The 19,207-nt window shown below is 37.0% G+C and overlaps 1 protein-coding gene across 2 annotated transcripts; it reads right to left on the bottom strand.

Moving 5' to 3' along the window:
• Window positions 1–1,184: 1,184 nt before the first annotated feature.
• pip4p2 (phosphatidylinositol-4,5-bisphosphate 4-phosphatase 2) lies at window positions 1,185–18,891 on the bottom strand. 2 transcript variants are annotated; one of them, XM_007249380.4, is made up of 8 exons: window positions 18,680–18,891; window positions 12,180–12,328; window positions 8,481–8,587; window positions 7,974–8,097; window positions 7,394–7,459; window positions 6,412–6,464; window positions 3,900–3,990; window positions 1,185–2,517 (listed from the first exon to the last, which is right to left on the bottom strand). In XM_007249380.4, the coding sequence occupies exons 1-8, from the start codon at window positions 18,789–18,791 to the stop codon at window positions 2,374–2,376; spliced, it is 846 nt and encodes a 281-aa protein (XP_007249442.1). In that variant the 5' UTR covers window positions 18,792–18,891; the 3' UTR covers window positions 1,185–2,373. The 2 variants fall into 2 exon arrangements, with proteins under 2 accessions (XP_007249442.1, XP_007249443.1); XM_007249381.4 differs by lacking the exon at window positions 7,394–7,459 and having other exon boundaries at window positions 18,680–18,889.
• Between the last annotated feature and the right edge of the window lie 316 nt (window positions 18,892–19,207).

The following is a 19,207-nucleotide window of genomic DNA, read 5'->3' on the forward strand; positions in this document are numbered from 1 at the left end:
CAGGATATATACAATATTTAATATATAAATGAATACGTTAACTGATTATGAATATGAGTCAGGCGCTGTATGGCTCTTTAGACCAAAATATATATATTTTTAAATAACTAGTTAAGGTGTCTAGTCTTGGTTGATGCAACACTGCCTCCCTGTGGACATCAAGTGTCCTCAACTCCATAATTATTGCAGCAACTGAACTGTTGTTGTTGTTTTTTTATTAAGGTTTTACTCCAATTAAAATCTGACTCCTGCATAGAAACCAGCTGGGCCAGCTCAAACTGGTCAATCTGGTAAGTCTGAGCTTGCCAATCTGCTTTTTTTTTCAGCAGAAGTCTTTATAGAAGGAATCCTTTCCAATTTAGAAACCCCTGCTAAAGAAACCAGTCTTACCAACTCAAACTGGTCAAGCTGATTAACCAGTTAAAGCTATATTCTTGTTTGAGTTTAATGGTTTAGCTGGTTTTCAAGTATGATGCAACTAACCAAGCTAAACAACTAGTTTCAACAAAATATTGTGCTGGTCAACAAGAAGGATGTGGTGGTCAACCAACATGACCCAAATCTAATACCACACACATTAAGAGCTGATTAGGTTAAGAGCTGGTTAGCCAGTAAGCTTTCCAGTATAGGTTATTTTTTTCCCTAGATTACCATCTTTCCAAGAGCTTGACCAGCAAACACCAGATTAGACTATCTCCAACTGGTCTTGAGCTGAACTGTTTAGCAGTGACCTTTGTGCTTGTTTATTGACACATGGCCTTTATTCCATTAATTTATGTTAGTAATAACATTATATTGGCTTTAAAACATGACTTGTTCAGAATTTTAAAAAACTATATAAACTATGTAAATATGAAATACATTACTGTAGTTGTGTTTAATGTGCACTGTTTACCTGTGGATTCCATGATGCCCGTGTACTTAATGATTAGGCACATCTTATTTTTGTCATTTAAATTATAATGTTAGAAGACCTATGTTAGTATTCCATACTATAATGAGTCCTTGGACAAGTCTCAGGTTTAAAATATTAAAAAGAAAAGTCCAAAACATGGGATTAACTACTCTATGAATTGTTAATTCATTAATTATTAATTACTTATTTTAACATATTAAACTCAGATTTCTCCACCATATGCACATCATGTAAAGTAATGCAGACATACAGAGAACACTCCAAAAAATAAAATTTTCCTCTCCATTTTATTGATAAATTATCAGTTTTAAAAAGACCCAAACCATATTCCAACTCAAGCTACAGTCTCGTTGTACCGAACAAACTATGTACAAAGAATTTATTAATTTGTCACATTCAGAACAAGATTAGTAACTACAGTTGTGCCCATTTGTCCTGTCGAAGTTAGGGAACTACTGTGGCGCTAGCGAGGACTGACCATGTGTCGGAATCAGGCAAGCAGCAGAGGCATGTTCATTCTACTTATAGGGAACAGCACTAGATTCAGGGTCTAATACTTCAACACTGCCTTTTCAGTGGCAGAGAAATCGAACACTGTTCTGCGGTACAAAATAATCAAACGAAAATCATGCATGTGTGATTTTCTCCATTCAGTACATGTAACATCTCACTGCTGACTGATGAGTCAAATAAACAGGTGCAGTGTGTGCGCGTGTGTGAGCATGCTGTTTTTTTTTACTCTGAAAGCCACAAAACTAGAGATTTTATTGCTTACAGTGAGATACAGCGGCTTAATCGGCATGAATTTGAGAATACTGATAAAACTTCCTCTGAGGGACCTCCCCCCTCACCCCAGAGACACATGAATAAGAACATTGGCACAGGACCGTAAGGAACATTACAGACATCTGAAGGTTTAAATGCAACACAGTACCTTGTTGAGTGTGGGCAGATATTTTCTTAATACATTAACTTTCAGCTTTTTACAGCTGTGACAGCTAGCAGCAAAATAACAGAATATAATTGCATAAAAGGTGTAGTGCAATGGGCAAATTGTTCATCTCTTTTGGTCAGGTCAGTAACAAAATGCAGTAACATGTATACACTCTCCATCCAGTAGGGGTCATAGTTACTTGAGGCCAGTCAGTCAAACTCCTTGAGGCCTGCCAAGCACACTTAACTTATACCAAATTCCATCTGATCAACTTTTCATTAATCGTCAGCAATACAGATTTCAGTTTATTCAATATTCTACCTCATCCGACCATTTACAAGCTTAATTCAGCAAAACAATAAATATCAGAGCCAATCAAGATTAAAAGTTCAACATTCTTAGTCACGGCAAAACCCCAGGCTGGATTTTAGTTCTTCTACATCGAACGACCATTCAAATGTACACCTGTTAAAATCAGGATAAAATGAAATACTAAAAGGACTTGTTGAATGATGGACACTGTCTACGCGAAGGTGTTCTCTGGATAGCTGACTTTAATCGCTCCCCAGTAGCAGGCCCGTACCAGACAGATAAGGCCCAGCAGATACGCGAAGGCCCAGGAAACGTAGGTAGCATGGTAACGGCTAGCAAAATCTTGAGTGCCCACCTGGGAAAAGAGAAACAACACAATAAATTATAAATCCTGAAAGCACCATTTTCCAATGTTGTAGTTCAGAAAGCCTTTATTATATTGACACACATACACATTTTCAGTGTACACGAGATCCAGTCGTAAATAGGTCAGAGCAAAGTGGCTTATTTTGGACTGTGTGCAAGTTCTGTTCAGATTATGATTACCTCTTGCTGTTAATCTATACACACTGTACAGTTCATTATTTGAAAGTCCCTTTTCTTGACATTGTTTCTACTCTAGAAACAATGTCTACTCTAACATTGTGCACTGTTCTGGCAGTGGTGCTTTCCTAGAAATCCTCAACAGGTCATTAAACCTTCAGACAGGTCTGAATAATTTGACTTCATTGTTATTGCTCAGTAGAAACACACAGTATCAAAACGCAGTTAATGTCTACCAGAAATGCAAGCAGTAGCACTGAGCAACATGTGCAATAACTTAAATACAAAGAATACCAATATATAACTATGTATAAAAATAATAGGTATCACAAAACATACAGACACTAGGTGGACCAAAAGAATTGGGAGATGTTTCTTAATGATTGAATTCAGGTGTTTCATCCAATCGCATTATCTCTAGTATATAAATTCAAGATCCAAGCCATGCAGTTTGTCTTTATAAACATTAGTGAAACAATGCGTGGTTCTAAAGAGCTCACTAAATTCCAGCCTGATACTGTACTAGAATGCCACCACTGCAACAAGACAGCTGGTGACAATTTCTTACTTGTAAAAATATTCCACCATCAGCTGTGATTGGAGCATTTAGGGACCAAAGCAACTCAGCCATTAAGTGTCAGACCATGTAAAGAGCTACTGAGTTACAGGGCAGATGAGTGGCTAGCCTTCTGCTGACTCAATAACTGCAGAACTCCAAACCTGCTGTTAGAGCAGCAAAAGGGAACCAACTCCCAAACTAATGGATATAGGCTTTATTCTGCAGGAGTAATGTGAAGGCCTTACAAATATTTTTGTCTGTGTGTTATGTGTGTATGTATATTGTACATACATAATATGTATAGTGTACAAATTGTACATACTTAAATCTGGTTTCAACAAATGTTTTACATTTCTAAAACTACAAATATTTTATTAAAAAATGAAGAAAGAGCTTTAGCTTTCCCAAACAAATTCAGCAACTGCATTGAGCAAATAACTGAATGATTAGCAATAACAATAATTAACAATGTTAACTGCTTGATAATTATTACTTGCTTAATCGTAGATATAGGACCTTTAATGGCAACTCCTTGTGCCTCGCAGTAGAATGGATTAGTGTGTGTGTGTGTGTGTGTGTGTGTGTGTGAAGGACCAAACAACAAAGGCTGCATTGTTATTGGGATCAGTACTCACTGTTAATCCAATTCCGATGAAAATACAGATCATTCCTACTGTGATGTAGGCACAACAGCGCCTCCTAGGCAGAGCACTGCCAACAGACGAGCTGAGAACAAGACAAAAAAAAAAAAAATTATATATATATATATATATATATATATATATATATATATATATATATATATATATATATATATATATATATATAGATAGATAAATATAAATACAGATAACAAAGATGAACAAAAACTAAAGTTAGCATTAGTGTCAATGCTAATGCTTGACTGGTAAACCCCACCCCCCAACAATTACTATTAATTCATTCATTAATCTAAGCCTGATTTGAATCCCAGAAAGACACTGTGGGTCTGATTTTGAAAAAACTCTAGAGAGGACACATTTACTATTGTACACACGTTAAGGAAGGTGAAGAAATTAATTTAGAAGACAGTGCAGTGTAAGTTTGTCTTAGATGATTAGATAAGCTGAAAATTTAAAATAAACTATATAGATTGCTCATGTGCATTTCTTATTTTGCCAGTCAGTGGTCATTATAATTTAAAATAAGAAATCACTTTGAGCAATATGTACCTCCTACAGTTTTGAAGACAATATCTCACAATTTTTGTTATACTTTTTTTGTAATTAAACTGCTTCCCACACATTTAACCGGTGTTTTTTTTTGTGATTTTCTTTTGGTTTGCATGACAAATGCATTTAAGATTTTTTTTATATAGTACTGATTTATAACATGCATGCATATTGGCATTTTTTGGACTTTTAGTGTATGTCCAAAGTGTTTTTGGTTATCATTTGTGCATACAATCCATCTCTTTGTGTTTTATTGACCTCTCTTACTTCTATGTAAGCAGTAGATAACACTAATCTAATCTGCTAAAATCCACTTAAAAGTGTCATGTTATACATTTATCCACCCATAAACACAAACCAAATCTATTTAACATTAAATACAGCCAATGTTTCACTCCCTCATGACACACAGCATGTACCGTATGTCATTCTTCATACTTACAGTACATCTACTATATAAACAGTCTAAACTACTGCCTGCGAGCCAGATCTAGCAGCCTGCTGGGTAAGAAGATGCCAGTTGGCGGTTTTACAAATGCCTGTAATCAGCTGAGGATTTCGTCAGCAGTCACATGGCCACCCTCTACCCCTGCTGGGTCCTGTTAAGACTCCGTAGGACCCTTCACATGCCTCTCATGTGACTGGGTTCTGAGGCATTCTTTTGAAATTAGAAAAAAAAAATCTGATGGCTTAGGTACTTAATTCTCTTTCTATTCTCCTCTCCTCTCTCATCCTCTCCCCATATGCAGAACTTTGCTGTTAACTTCCCATTAATGCCAGGTGCAACATCTGGCATCTCTGTGGAGGTTCAGTCTTGCAGCGTCATTGGTGTGCGTAAAGCAGGGACCACATTGCATCAGCATGAATCTGCTCGCACCCCCCTCCACTCTGGATACCCTGGCAGGCTAGGCACTGGGTCTGTGGCATCACGTTAATGGCATCACCCAGTAAAAAAATAAAACCCTGAGTTTGTTTACTCTCACTCTCTCTCTCTCTCTCTCTCTCTCTCTCGCTCTGCAATACCCTGCGGAACTAAGGCCTGACCCCGAGCCAGTAATGCGCGTCACACATTTAGATTTATGAGCCATGTCCTGAGATTTGCAAATCGGATGCCGGTATGAACTCAGTGGACTACAGCAATCCCACTCATTAGAGGTTTAATAGGTTTGTGTAGTGTAGAGCAAACCACACCATGACATAGTGTGCTACATATATTTTCATACATATAATGAACACATCTGTGCTACTAATGATAAGTTAACATTTGTTGCTGAGAGCAGACGTAACAACTAAGCTCAAAGTTGGGGACAATTGTAACATATGGAGAGAGTAGCTGTATTAAACAGATCATGTTGTCCAACAAAAAATCTGATTAGTAAAAAAGAGGCTGTTTCAAACACCATATATGTATAAATATTAGAATTTTTAAGTTAATTTCAGAGAAAGTGAATAGTAAGATTTACTGTCCGCACTATTTTTTTTTTAAATGTACATAAAAAAATTAAGGTATATTAGAATCCTAAACAAAATTTTTGAATGCTGTACCTGAACCTGGCTAGCTTTTGTTTGGATTTTTATTTCATATCTCAGTAATAGAAATACACAAGTTCTACAGAGAATCTAACAGAAATGTATTCATTATTGGTTTCACCTAAATTAATTACAAATTACTTCTACCCCGTGTCATTGTAAGCATCCTACATTATATCAGCATAAAAAATTACTTATCATTATTTTTCTCTGTTTACACAATACATTGATGTAATTACAGTGTCTCTGTGTGTAAATGATGTACATTTCAATCAGCTCTGGTTCAGAGTGTTTTGTTATGCATACAGAAAACACCCCTAGCTAGTCATTTTTCTAGCTGTCTGACATTAAATAATACAACAATATATGTATAAAGATAATGTAATATATATTAAACATAACTTACATTTTTTTGCAGTGTGGGCACTTGGCCAGTGTATTAAATCGGAGCTCCATCCACTGTTGGTAGAACAAAGAAACAAAGAGTTTTAAAAAGCAAACAAAAGTTAAACAAATGATTTTCACTTTAAATCTACTCTTGTGTTAACTGGACTATTAATTTGGCATCAGTCCAGTTTGCTAAAATCAGTTAGAAAAGACTACCTCTGATTCATCAGGATCAGGGTCTAGGATGGTAGCCTCTATGAGTCATTCGTCATTTTAATAAGGGGGGAATTAATTGATTTAATATATTTCAAAGGCAAAACGCAGTAACTGCAGATACTGTATGTGACGGAATGTGAGCAATAAAAACAGATGCATTTTAATTTGACTGAAATCTGTACAAGAAGGAATATCTGACTCATATGATGCTTGATCAATAATATCAGCTGATTTTAAAAGAGGCTTGGACCTTTTTACTTTACTTTTTTTAAAGTTTATTCTGATTCGGGTCACATTATACTGTTACAGCTGGTATTCTTGTAAACATATTTTTTCTGTTCTTTTTTGCAAAACCCCAATAAACAAATTGATAAAAAAAGAGGCTTGGACTAGGGTCTCTGTTAAGCTGCTTCATGATAACATTTGTTGAAAAGTTCTATGAATTTTCACTTCCCAAATGAATAATGATTTATTTTTTAAGATTTATTTGTTTATGTACTGTAGATTTAAGAATATCCATTTTAATTTGATATTTTTGGAGTAACATTGAAAGTACATGATTATATTAGCTGATATTATTAATTATCTAGATATTTAGCCCCTTAAACTTGTATCAATATCAGCCCTAATTGGGCTGTAATTGAAATGCAGTTTCTGCACTTTGCCTTTGTAGGACAGTTGAGTGGTATGCTGATTTCAGTTATTGGTAATTTTTTATGTAATCAATAATTGGGATGTTATTCAGTCTTTTCATGAGAAACTGGTGGAGCACTGAGCATTAGGACCTTGAAGGGAGCAGAGGCACCATCAATACGCAGGCCAGAGGCAGACTGGGACGCAGCATCGCTGCCCTAGAGGCCACAGGCATAACAGGAGCATTGAGAACAATATCTACTCCAATAAGGGATTCTAGTATTCTGCTACATTTAGCAGCATAAACAGTGCATTCCATGCAAAACCCATCATTTACTGTGTGACTTCCCACTGTAAAGGAGCTTGGCCAACATTCCCTCTGAGCTTATATTGGTAGACAAGCTTGCAATAAATTAGGTCATGTGACTAGACACTTTATAGACATGCGAATATCATCCTTTGAAGAGGGCTCAAATGCATAAAACCTACAGAATAATTTTAAGGAATTTGTGAAAAAACTGACAAAATAGCATTTTAAGTTTTGAGAAATTGTTCACCATTGTGCAGTCACATTATCACATATTACTAAAACAGAAATAACTACAATTTAAATGAACTCTTAATCTATTAAACATTTCTGTTGATGTTTTGCATGGAATGCTTTATTTAAAAATTAATTCATTTGCTTGAAATAGAATAAATAGCCAGAAAAATATGGCCACATGTACGTACAAGGAACGTGTTACCGCAGTGGCCGCACACCACACGCATGCCCTCGGGCTGAACAGGAAGGGCTGGTTGTGCAGGCTGCTCCTCCGGGATAACCATCACCGGACTCAGGTTGATGATGCGTCTGCTGGGGATCAATAAAAGCAATAATGTCAAATTCAGACGTCTTTTACTGCACTATAATCTGTAAGATGCTATTCTGCCCTGTCTTAATTCAGTGTTAAAAAACAAGTACTGAACACATTTATAAACATCTTTAAAGGTTTTATGTAATTGTACTTTAGCAGTTTTTAGGTTCTTCATACTCACAGATTTTGTTTATTATATTATAGAAATAAAAATGGTATCTCAGCCTCCTTCCTTCATCCATTTAGCTTCAATTTAAAAAGCTGAGTGCCTCCATTTTACCTGCCAACAGTTTGTCACCACCAGACCCCAAAGGCCTGCCCTTATCTTTAATGAAAATCGATGTAGTTGTACTGTAGTCAGTATGGCCTTTCTTACACTTACCAGTTGGGCCGAGGACATCCTATCCTTCGAGATGTGTCTTTACAGATTAGCAAGCAGTTGCAGGGACATCTAACATACTTCTTTCCTGTTGGTGGGTTTTTGATAGGCTAAAAAACAGAAAGACAGAATATGTACTAATGGATTAATACAGCTGTACAATGTGGAAGATGATTCTGAAGGAAATCGCAGATCTTCTGTTGTGTTACATATTGAGACTGGACAACTGTCTTATATTACAATAAAAACACACTGGTTCATCAGTTATGTAATATAGCTGGATAAATCTGCATCATTCCGAGAAGAAAATGCTCACACGAGTTGGATCATGCACCTACAATAAAACTCATCTGATGTCTGGGATCAGGATGCGCAAAGCAGACAAAGCTCAATAAAACAGTTTTGTGTGAGATGTATTTGAATTTTGCAACATTCTGTGATAGAAATATTGCATAGGACTGAGTTTACGACCACCTTTTCACTTTCAAAAGTGGACGTTATTTTCTTTATAAAAACTATAACTTGGCTGCGTCATCGCTCTTCGCTTTTAGAAATAGTATTTTAGAAATGGATTTTATTTCTAACTAAATATATGCTTTATCCCACCAGGTCTTTATGTCGAAAGTGCTAGAACTTCACTAAATGGAATGTTTAGAAAATATGCACGCGTTGGTCTGTGGGAGGTGCCGTATAACGTATAATGTTTTTTTTTTAGGTAAGCCTAGTTTAGAACCATTTGTTTGTCATTTCTTTGTCAAACTGTGATTTTCAGTGGGGGGGGGGGGGATCTGATTTTTTGGTGAGAAAAATGTATGACTCTGTACAAACAAATTACAAATTACTAAGTTGCCTGAGAATGAGTAAGAGCATACTAGTGACAATTTGCATTAAAAACTACACAAATATACAATAAAGTTTCAGTCCAAATTTGAGACTAATAAATTTAGCATGACCAATTGCTGAAATCAAGAAAAGTCTAAAATAAAAAGTCCTGAACAAAAGATTTGGCCAATAATAAACAATGCATTGCTCCTACTGATTTGTCACAATACACATTCATGTATTGCAAAATATAAGACTATTCCTCTCATCTTTTGGAATTTTATTTCGCAAGTCTAAGCCTAAAATCTCACTAAGAGCCTTTCCCCAGACACTTTCAACAACAAGATCAACCAGTTTACCGTATTGGACAGTAAACCCTTTCTATTCCACAGAAATATGTTCTGTAAGCACAATGCACCAGCAGCACCATATAATAATTCCATCATTATATCAAATATCCAGATACTGTATTATAGCCTCAGCAAAAGCTAATTAGTGGATACTGTGCTGGGTCATAGCTCAGAAGCTTTATTAAACACAGAAATCTCTCTCATTTCAGTCAGAACACCGTAATGTTCAAATATCCCATAATGACTTCAGTTCAACATGGATCTGACTGAATATTTAATCTAGCTAAGCTGAGACTTAACTAAGCAACAGCAGACAAAGCCTTAGATACAGGCTCTTAATTCTTTTGACTTATACTTTTCAAAATCAGAAGGAACACAAAGAGAAATAAGCTGAGCATTACTTTACATTAATCATGTTCAGTTACACCCAAAAACAAACAATAATCTCATTAGAAATAAGCAGAGATGTTTAAATGGTACCTAACCATATTTATATTATAAACAGAGACATACAAAGTATAATGGAGAAACATGCTAAACTCTTTATTTTCTCTTGCTTGCCACAAACAAGCATTATTGCCATTTTTTTCTTCCATAGGATTCTCCCAACCACATAGCAGAGACCCAAAACTGGAACCATGAAGAATTACACACACCTTCCTCCAAACAGTGAGAAACCTGCCACCACCACATCTTTCTCAACTCAGCCATGAAGCTCTGTTAAGCATCCCAGTGCACTTGGATGCACTCCCAAGTCTACATGACTAAGCAGACCTGCTGATTGGCTGGTGTGTTGCTTAGTGACAAAGGAAAATGGCAAGTTGTGCTGAGTAAGCTTATTCACATAAAGAGCAACAAAAAAAAAATCCATATTGTGTATGATATGATGAATCACCAAATTAGTGTACAGCAATGTACAGTGCTCTGCACAAAATTACATATTGTTTGATTCCTGAACAAAAGCCCTACTGTGGCAGTGGAAACAGTGGGGAGAGCCACTGAGATTGAATTTGGCACATGGAAACTTATAATGGTACCAAGGGCTTCACGTTCTATACAATACTCGGCAATGGTCTCCATCCCTCCTTATGGAAAACAACATACTGCAAACCAACCAACTAACCAACCAACTAACCAACCAACCAGCCAGCCAGCCAGCCAGCCAGCCAGCCAACCAACCAACCAACCAATCAGCCAGCCAGCCAGCCAATCAACGAACCAACCAACGAACTAACCAACTAACTAACTACTGCCTTTGGAAGTTCCTGATTGACTCAATATTTTGTGATAGATAGGAGGTTAAAATCCTTCTGTAGGACAGCAGCTCTCCATAAGGACAATTGGAGACAACCGCTATAATAATATCTAGTTCGACTGAGATAAAACGAATTATACCACAGTTAGTTCCGACCCTGCAATGTGATTGGCTAACAGGTGTTCTATGAGTGCCATTATCAGCCGGTAATGCACTGTAATCAAAGCTCTCCATGTATTACTCGACCGTATACAGTTAACCTAGAAACGATGTAGGTCTTACAAGCCAAACAGCGTAGCTACAAACAGAGCAGTGGCAGAACTATTTTAACTGAGTTTTTATAACCAAACAGATCCTATTTTCTTGTCCCCTTTAACTCAAAATCTTTCAATAAACAGTGATAATGGCATGCAGCCTTGTGCCTATGACCACAGCATAAAAATGCAATAAAGACAATACAACTCAATGCATTTTTGCAGCTAAAGCTTGCCTTGGGCTAAATCAGTCAAAAATGTCTAAAGTACATAGGTTCCTTATTTTCTGCTCATTGGTCAAATCTGTCTGGGGTGGTAACTAAAAAATGAAATAAGGGAAGGAGGTCCTATGTTCAGTGCAATTTTTTTTCTGCACAGTTTAACATGAAGCTACAGCAGAGATGGCATTTGTTCACAGGTGTAGTAATTATCTAACCAGGGAAAGTATGGATACAGAAGCTTTTTAGCTAAACTTGTGATGTACACCTGATAGTTGAGGTTGAATCACATTCCCACCACAAACAACCAAGGTCATCTGCTTTGAAAGGTCTCAGTGCCATTTTTATGGTCTACATCAGGGTGTGATTACTGTATTCAAACCTTCACAAATGAAGCATGAAAAATGCAGATGTGAAAACACCCTTAAACAGACTTTTTAATGTTAAAATGGCTTGTTGCCTGGTCCTGATGGCTCTTTTAAAAGTTCCATATACACTTGAGCACCAGCAAAATATAGACCCTTTTTGCTACAAGTCTAGAAAGATGCATGTAGCTCAAAGCACAGTGACCCAGAGAGAGAGAGAGAGAGAGAGAGAGAGAGAATATGAGAGAGAGAGAGAATATGAGAGAGAGAATATGAGAGAGAGAATGAAAGAGACAGAGAGGAAAAGAGATACCGTATACAAGAACCCAGAGGGAGTTCATTATCGTAAAGCAAGAGAGTGGCAGAAAGAGAAAGCAATGTAGGAGTGATGTTGTGGATGACTAAGCATTAGTGGTAGATCATAAGAGGCTTTCTTACCGTGGCCTCGTTGCAGACAGTGCACTTCACCACATGCTGATGGAGCTTGCCATCCAGGTTTATAAGAGACTGGCACACTCGGCAGTTGATGACCGGAACCCCTCCAGCATCTGGACTGGCAATGGCTGTGTAGGGAGGAGGCAGCTCAGCTGAGGAAATTGAAGCACACGAACATCCGACACATGAGTTTGTTGGTCACTTATGACACAGTAAAGCACAGCTACATTTACAATATTCATCCCTCATCTTCAAACATTAAAAATACAGCTCTAAAACAATAAGAGACCTTGTAAAATGTTTCTTTTTTAAGTTTCTTTGATTTTACCAAATTGAAAACCTCTTGAATATAATCAAGAGGAAGATAGATGATCACAAGCCATCAAACCAAGCTGAACTGCTTGAATTTTTGCACCAGGAGTGGCATAAATTTATCCAAAAGCAGTGTGTAAGACTGGTGGAGGAGAACATGCCAAGATACATGAAAAACCAGGGTTATTCCACCAAATATTGATTGCATTTAGAGCATTTTCTGCAAATAAATGCTCTAAATGTCCATTTTTTATTGGAAATTTGGGAGAAATGTTGTCTGTAGTTTATAGAATAAAACAACAATGTTAATTTTACTCAAACATATACCTATAAATGCCAAAATCAGAGAAACTGATTCAGAAATTAAAGTGATCCCTTAATTTTTTCCAGAGCTGTATGTGCAAATAAAACCTACAAAATCATATACTCTCTGAAATCACCCGAATCAATATCAAAGATAAACATTTACTCGCTACAGGTGCTGATACTTTGTACAGGTCACCAAGTGTCAACATTTGTTTTTTGATTTTGTTGTTTACAAAGAGTGATAAAGCCAAGGAAGTATTGAGGCTAGTAACGATCAAGAAGTTTAAAAGGGCCAACAGAGGAAATAAGGCTAAACTCTTTATACGCTTTATAGAAAATCAATCGCCAGCGTCACTACTTTGTTGTTTATAATAAAGGAGCATATTGTGTGAGGTATTATTGTAGTAAATAATGAAATGCTATATTATACAAAATCAGCTGCTAAATCCTGCATTGCAGGCAAGGCTAAGAAGTTTATTTTGTGCCAAGTTGTGATGGGAGATGTCTAGACATAGGATCATTATATATTTACTAATACCCTGATTGAGGTCAGCTTAGCATGGGAATAATTTAACTTTTACACAGATTCCAGGTGGGTTTAGTGGTACATGCTGTGCACACATTATACTGGACAGTAGTCAATTTATTTTCTCTGTTCTAACAATAGCTTGTACCTAAAGGTGGGCAGTATGACAATATACAATAAGCGTTTCTGAGCATATTGTGTACACAGTAACATTGACAACCCACACATTTCTTTAAAATGATTGTAATTAGTATAGTAGTATCATGGTACAGTTATGATATCACAATAAGAATATTATAAAAAAAACATATTTAAAAATCGAATTATTATTTCATGTAGGTGTAAAAAAATATGATTATTACCATGTATTACGGAAACATGATATTTCTGCCATATTGTCCAGCCTTACTTGTATCTACAAAAAAGTATATGTTTTTTTTATTTGAATGTTACGTTTAGGTTACAGGATCTTAGTAAAGTCCTATTTTGGACTGTACCTATTGGTCCTTTCATCATGACCCATTCACACAACATAAAATAAGTAATATTAAATGGTAATACATTTAGGAATGAGTTGCATATATTTTGTAACTGAAATCTATCGCCAACCAAAGTCTTGTATTGGAGTTTATACAGGTCATAGGTCCAGATTAATACTAAGCCCGGACTCAAAATATATTTCATTGTTGAATCACAATTATCCATGAAAATGTGCCATAGTGTTGCATCAAAATGTGATTGCTGCAAATTGGTGTTGTAACCAATAGTGATGTAAACATCTAGATGTCTCTTGTATCATCATTGTAAAACACAGTGAAGAAAAAGGAAGAGGATTTTATATCCACGTGGAGCCGCTATGCTAATGAGGAAGGAAGTGGATCCCTGCAGCTGAAACATCTGACTCCCTGCCTCATGACCTCTTTCTGGCACAGAGGCCTTTCTGTCGATGTAACTATCAGTCAGAAGACATTCATCTCTCTGTGAATTTCTAAATCGCTGGATAAACATGGGAAGGCCTGCATGTTAACCAAGTTACCATGATATACTGTGTTAAACACTAACGTAAATATTGATTTATAAAAATACATTCAGATCTAGTGGTGCCAGCAGCTGTAATTCTATATACACTGTGCACACATTTATTTATTTTTTTTAATCATTCCTCCTTGAAAATAAAATTGTTACAACATTAGATCATTTGGATTTTGTATTAAATGATGAGTGTGAGAATGAGATGTGGTTTCCAAGAGCACTTATGGTACTAATCAAATATACTTGAAGGCTTTTGATAATTGGTGTGTATAGGTCACTGTGTTTGAAGTTTCTTTAATTTGAATCTGTAGTGGATTTTTTTATGGTGCTTTAAGGAATCTTCAGGAAACATTTTCTTTTAAAAACCTTTTACTAAAGGTTTCTCAGATCTACTGGGCTTACTGGGGTTCCTCCACAATTCCAAATCGAAGAACCATAAAAAAGTTTTGCAAGATACTTCTATTGTCAACAGTATTAGAAAGCAAATAAATCAGGAGAATAGGCAGAATACATATTAGACTGGAATACTATTCAGTTGTCTTATGTTTGTTCAGTCGATTCTTATGCCATGTTCAGAACTTCACAATAAAAAAGAAACTGTACAAGAACATTTCTAGCTTGATTGATAATCTAGAATCTCTATAAAGTGCAAGCATAAAGGATAGTTGAGCATTAAAGACTGGTGCAGACATGAGTTGGTCAGGTAAGGTGAGGTTATTCTTTTTTAGGCTCATTCAAACTAACCATCAATTATCCTAGCTTGGATTTATTTTCACGGTTGCATATTGTTTTTACCTTATGCACAACTGTTCTTATGATGATGGTGCTGAATGAGGTTGTCAGTTGTTTGCTTTGCCAGCCTTTACCACATGTTTATCTGTGATATTTATTTAATATAGTATATAATAATTTAGTGTATTGCAGACTAATATTTAGCTGACCACTGTTGATTCTCAAGTTTGTTTGTTGGTCTTTGAAGTGTACATGGTAATTGTATCAGTATCATAAAAAAATACCTGAATAAATCTCTCATCTGCATGCTGACTCACTGGCAAAGTAGTAGTGTTTTATGCACATGCATTACAGACCTTAAATAGTTTAATTAAAGCTAGGGATTTCATTCTAATCATTCTATGGACACATTCATGACACAGAAGTCTAAGAAAGAATCCTTAAATTAGGTTGAGCTTCTATATACACAAAAAGTTCAAGCACTCATCCACCCAACAATCAGAAGCTATGGGCCCTCCAACCAGCTGCCTATAACACTGAAATAACTGATTCCCACAAAGCAGGAGGCAATACAAATAAAAAAATAAGTTTTATGTAACTGCAGAAGACATTAGAACAGTAAAGGTCAAGTTGAAATCTGGAAGACCAAGAAAATATGCATGTAGATTTTTTTAGATAGGCAAATTAACGCCTGTTTAACGGCAAAACAACTTTAGAAGAACTTGCAGACTCTGAGGTCATTGCTCTACTGTGCAGTGACACATATATTACCTTCATGGAAGAGTCATCAAAAGATAATCTTTCCCGCTTCCTCACTACGAAAGGTGAAATATTTGGGAAACAAATGTGGGGGAAAATCTTTGAAAAGAACAACTCTCCAATTGTGAAGAGCAGGAGTGGGTCAATAAGGTTGGATAATGAACTGAATAATGCTGAAAATGACCATAAACACACCTCAAAATCCATAATGAACTTACAATGATCTTAACAGGTAAAAACTCTAGGTTATGCTATGGCCCCCCACAGACCTCTGACCTAAAAGCATTATTATTTGCTTTGGCCCCCAATTTTTTGGTTCGTTTTTTTTACTATACAAGATCCAAATTTTCCCTAAAATATGAAAGAAACGCATAGTAATTAACTTTATGTCTTTCAGAGATATGCTCATGGGCTCTAACTATTCATTGTAATAGACATTTTGGCCAGGGCTGCCCAATGTTTTGCCGGTTACAGAATATGTAACATTGTTCATATGCAGAAAAGCCATTCAGATCAGAGGCCTTTTACATACAGTATATCTGTTTTAAAGGTGTCGTAACAAAACAACATATTCAATTTTAAGGAATTAAGAGAGATAAATAATCCAAAAAACAACAACACAGGATTCATGATGTAGGCACATGCACAAGAGTATAATTCAACATTTTCAAGCACTATGTCCTTATATGGAAATATGGTTCTTCAGTAAATGCAATGGTTCTATTTAGGATAGATGTATGGGCATACCTGTTTTTATCTGTTTTCTTTTACCAGAGGGCTTTTGGACTAGCTGTGGCCTACTGGTGTTGCAACGATTTCATGTTGAGGCATTAAGAGAATGAATGTAGATTACAATGCAATAAGAATCAGTTCTGTGTCAGTAATAGCCAGAGTTCACATATATCAGACCAATAAGTGTACTGGTCTTAAACCAGCTGTTCTGCCAACATTTCAACGCTAATTGTGTCTCAACAAAGTGCTATACATTGTTCTGTCGTGACCAGAGCCCAGGTAATCCCTATTAAAGACAGAATGCGAATGAAACTGTGGTCAAAAAGAACTAAATTAGCAGTAATCCAGGGGTAAGAAATACCAGGACAGAAAGTAAAGCCACATCATAATGTTCAAAGGTAACATTTCTAAACCTGCATATCTTTGTCATTGACAACATACCTATATATTCTGTGTAAATATGGCATGTTTAATGAAAAAAGCAAAAAATATCCCTTCAAATGGCAAAAAGAAAATAAATCATTCTTTAACCGGAAAACTATGAAAGAGTATAAACAAAATAACAGGTTTTCATACCCAGGTTAGCAAAGCTGTCATGGTTGGGGTTTCTTGAGCAAGGCCCAACTGTGGTCCCCATGACCACTCTGCTCTCTGATGCCAGGGCAATAGCTGCCCACTGTTCTGGGCATATTTGCTTATTAGTGTATATGTACAGTATCTGTTCACTGAACAGGTGGGTTAAAGGCGTTGTCACTAATAACATCACACCATATGTTTGTGAACACTAATTGCATTCTGCTACTTTTAAGTTGCTCCCAATGCTGACAATGATGTTGACTACAGGGGTATTGCACTGAAGCTACCTTTATAATTCAGAGCTACATTAACATTGTAGCTCTGGGGCAAATCACAAAAGCTAACTTTTGACACTGAAAATGTCTAACCCATGTTTGTTGAGTGTAGAAACTCATGAATAGTGTAAACGTGGGGAACCATTCATACAAGACAGCAAGACTGCAGAAGTTTCTCATATCTGTAGCTAAGTGAATTCAGGCTAGTACTAATAATAAAAACAATCTCTTGTGTAGTTTTGACTAGTTGCAATGTGCATTTTGTGTATGTTAACATATTTTTTGCTAAATATCATTTTAGATATATGTAATTTGAGTTTTGACTAGTACAAATAACAGTACTGAACAGTAGAGCTTTTTATTAGTAGGAATTACAGACACCTGCATCTGATTTTTTACATGTTAACAACATAATTATAGATAAGAAATTCTATGTAAACTAATGGTATCATATGACTAATCAGAATTAGAGTAAGGAAATGTTTGCATGATAATGTGTCTAGTCTAAGAGGATTTAGGCTATAGGTCTGTGTACTTGATCTTATCACTAGTTTCATAGCTGTCTGTGTAATACATTATAGGTAATTAGAGATATTAGCAATGAAATAAGAGTTAGATTTCTGATTTTAGGAAAAAACGGCTTACTCAAGGTGGACTCATGAATGGAAAAGCACACAGGTAGGTTAGGCTAGCTCGCCTGGTTTGTTACTCCCTGTGTATGGACTCCACCTATAAATCCGTGCGCTAGTTCCTCTGTTTACTGTTGTGTTTCAGCACTAAACGCTGGAAAGGGCCTTTCACAGAACTGACCAGTGCAATTTAATGTGCAATAACTCCAGTGTGACGCTTTTTGTAGTGCTGCAACACCCTCTATCCTTCAGTACATGGCCCCCAGTTCGGTGTCAGATTGCAGCCTGTAGCTACACCCAGGCTATCTTACGGTAGTGTTTATTATACAGATCATTATTATTATTATTATTATTATTATTATTATTATTATTATTATTATTATTATAATGTAACCTACACTCCAATAAGCCTCAGACCAATCTACAGCAGCACTGTCGTTTTTCTCAGGCCTCGCTCCCTCCCTGTATTTACTCTTCCCCTGCCCTGCCTCTTCCCCCCTCCGCTCTCCCAGGCCTCGGCCGCATCGTGTTGCGCGGCGGATGGAGCTCCGTGCGGCGGGCGGCACTCTCTGCGGCCGCTACGCCCCAAAAATGATTCAGCAGCTCGGCGTCCGCCGCTCCTACCTCTCGGGCTGCCGCTGCCCTCCTGCAGGTACGGCGGCGCTGTGGGCGTGACATTGCCCGAGTTCTGTCCGGGCAGCAGCGGCGAGCGCTCGTCCATACCGTCGGAGGCCATCCTTACAGCGGGTCCGACTGAGCAGAACAAAAACACAACAAACACACGATCTCCCCCACACACACACACTCACACACGCTCCGCTGTGGAAATGGGGGGGCAGCGGAGATCCAGCACCGCTCCAGCAGCACCAGCAGGAGGCGGGGCCAGTGACGCAACCGGGGTCCGACACCGAGCGGTGGGGAAGCCCCCTACTGGCCCTCACCAACAAACAAACACCTCTGCGTCCCTCACCCAGATAGCACTAGACCAGGGTTGGGCAATTTTTTTTTTTACCAAGGGGCCACATACAGCTCTGGAGAAAATTAAGAGACCACTTCAGTTTCTAAATCACTTTCTCTGATTTTGCAATTTTTAGGTATATATTTATGTAAAATTAATATTGTTGCTTTATTCTTTAAACTACAGACAACATT

The sequence above is a fragment of the Astyanax mexicanus genome, chromosome 3 (genome assembly GCF_023375975.1).
Source record: "Astyanax mexicanus isolate ESR-SI-001 chromosome 3, AstMex3_surface, whole genome shotgun sequence".
NCBI classification, from domain to species: domain Eukaryota; kingdom Metazoa; phylum Chordata; class Actinopteri; order Characiformes; family Acestrorhamphidae; genus Astyanax; species Astyanax mexicanus.

Bases quoted from the DNA above. Each gene is read 5' to 3' on its own strand.
- pip4p2 (XM_007249380.4), bottom strand. From the start codon at position 18,791: ATGGCCTCCGACGGTATGGACGAGCGCTCGCCGCTGCTGCCCGGACAG. The intron at 12,329-18,679 runs GTAGGAGCGGCG...CAATTTCCTCAG, and splicing joins GGGCAGCGGCAGCCCGAGAG to CTGAGCTGCCTCCTCCCTAC. The intron at 6,465-7,393 runs GTCCTAATGCTC...TTCTACCAACAG, and splicing joins GTGCCTCTGCTCCCTTCAAG to TGGATGGAGCTCCGATTTAA.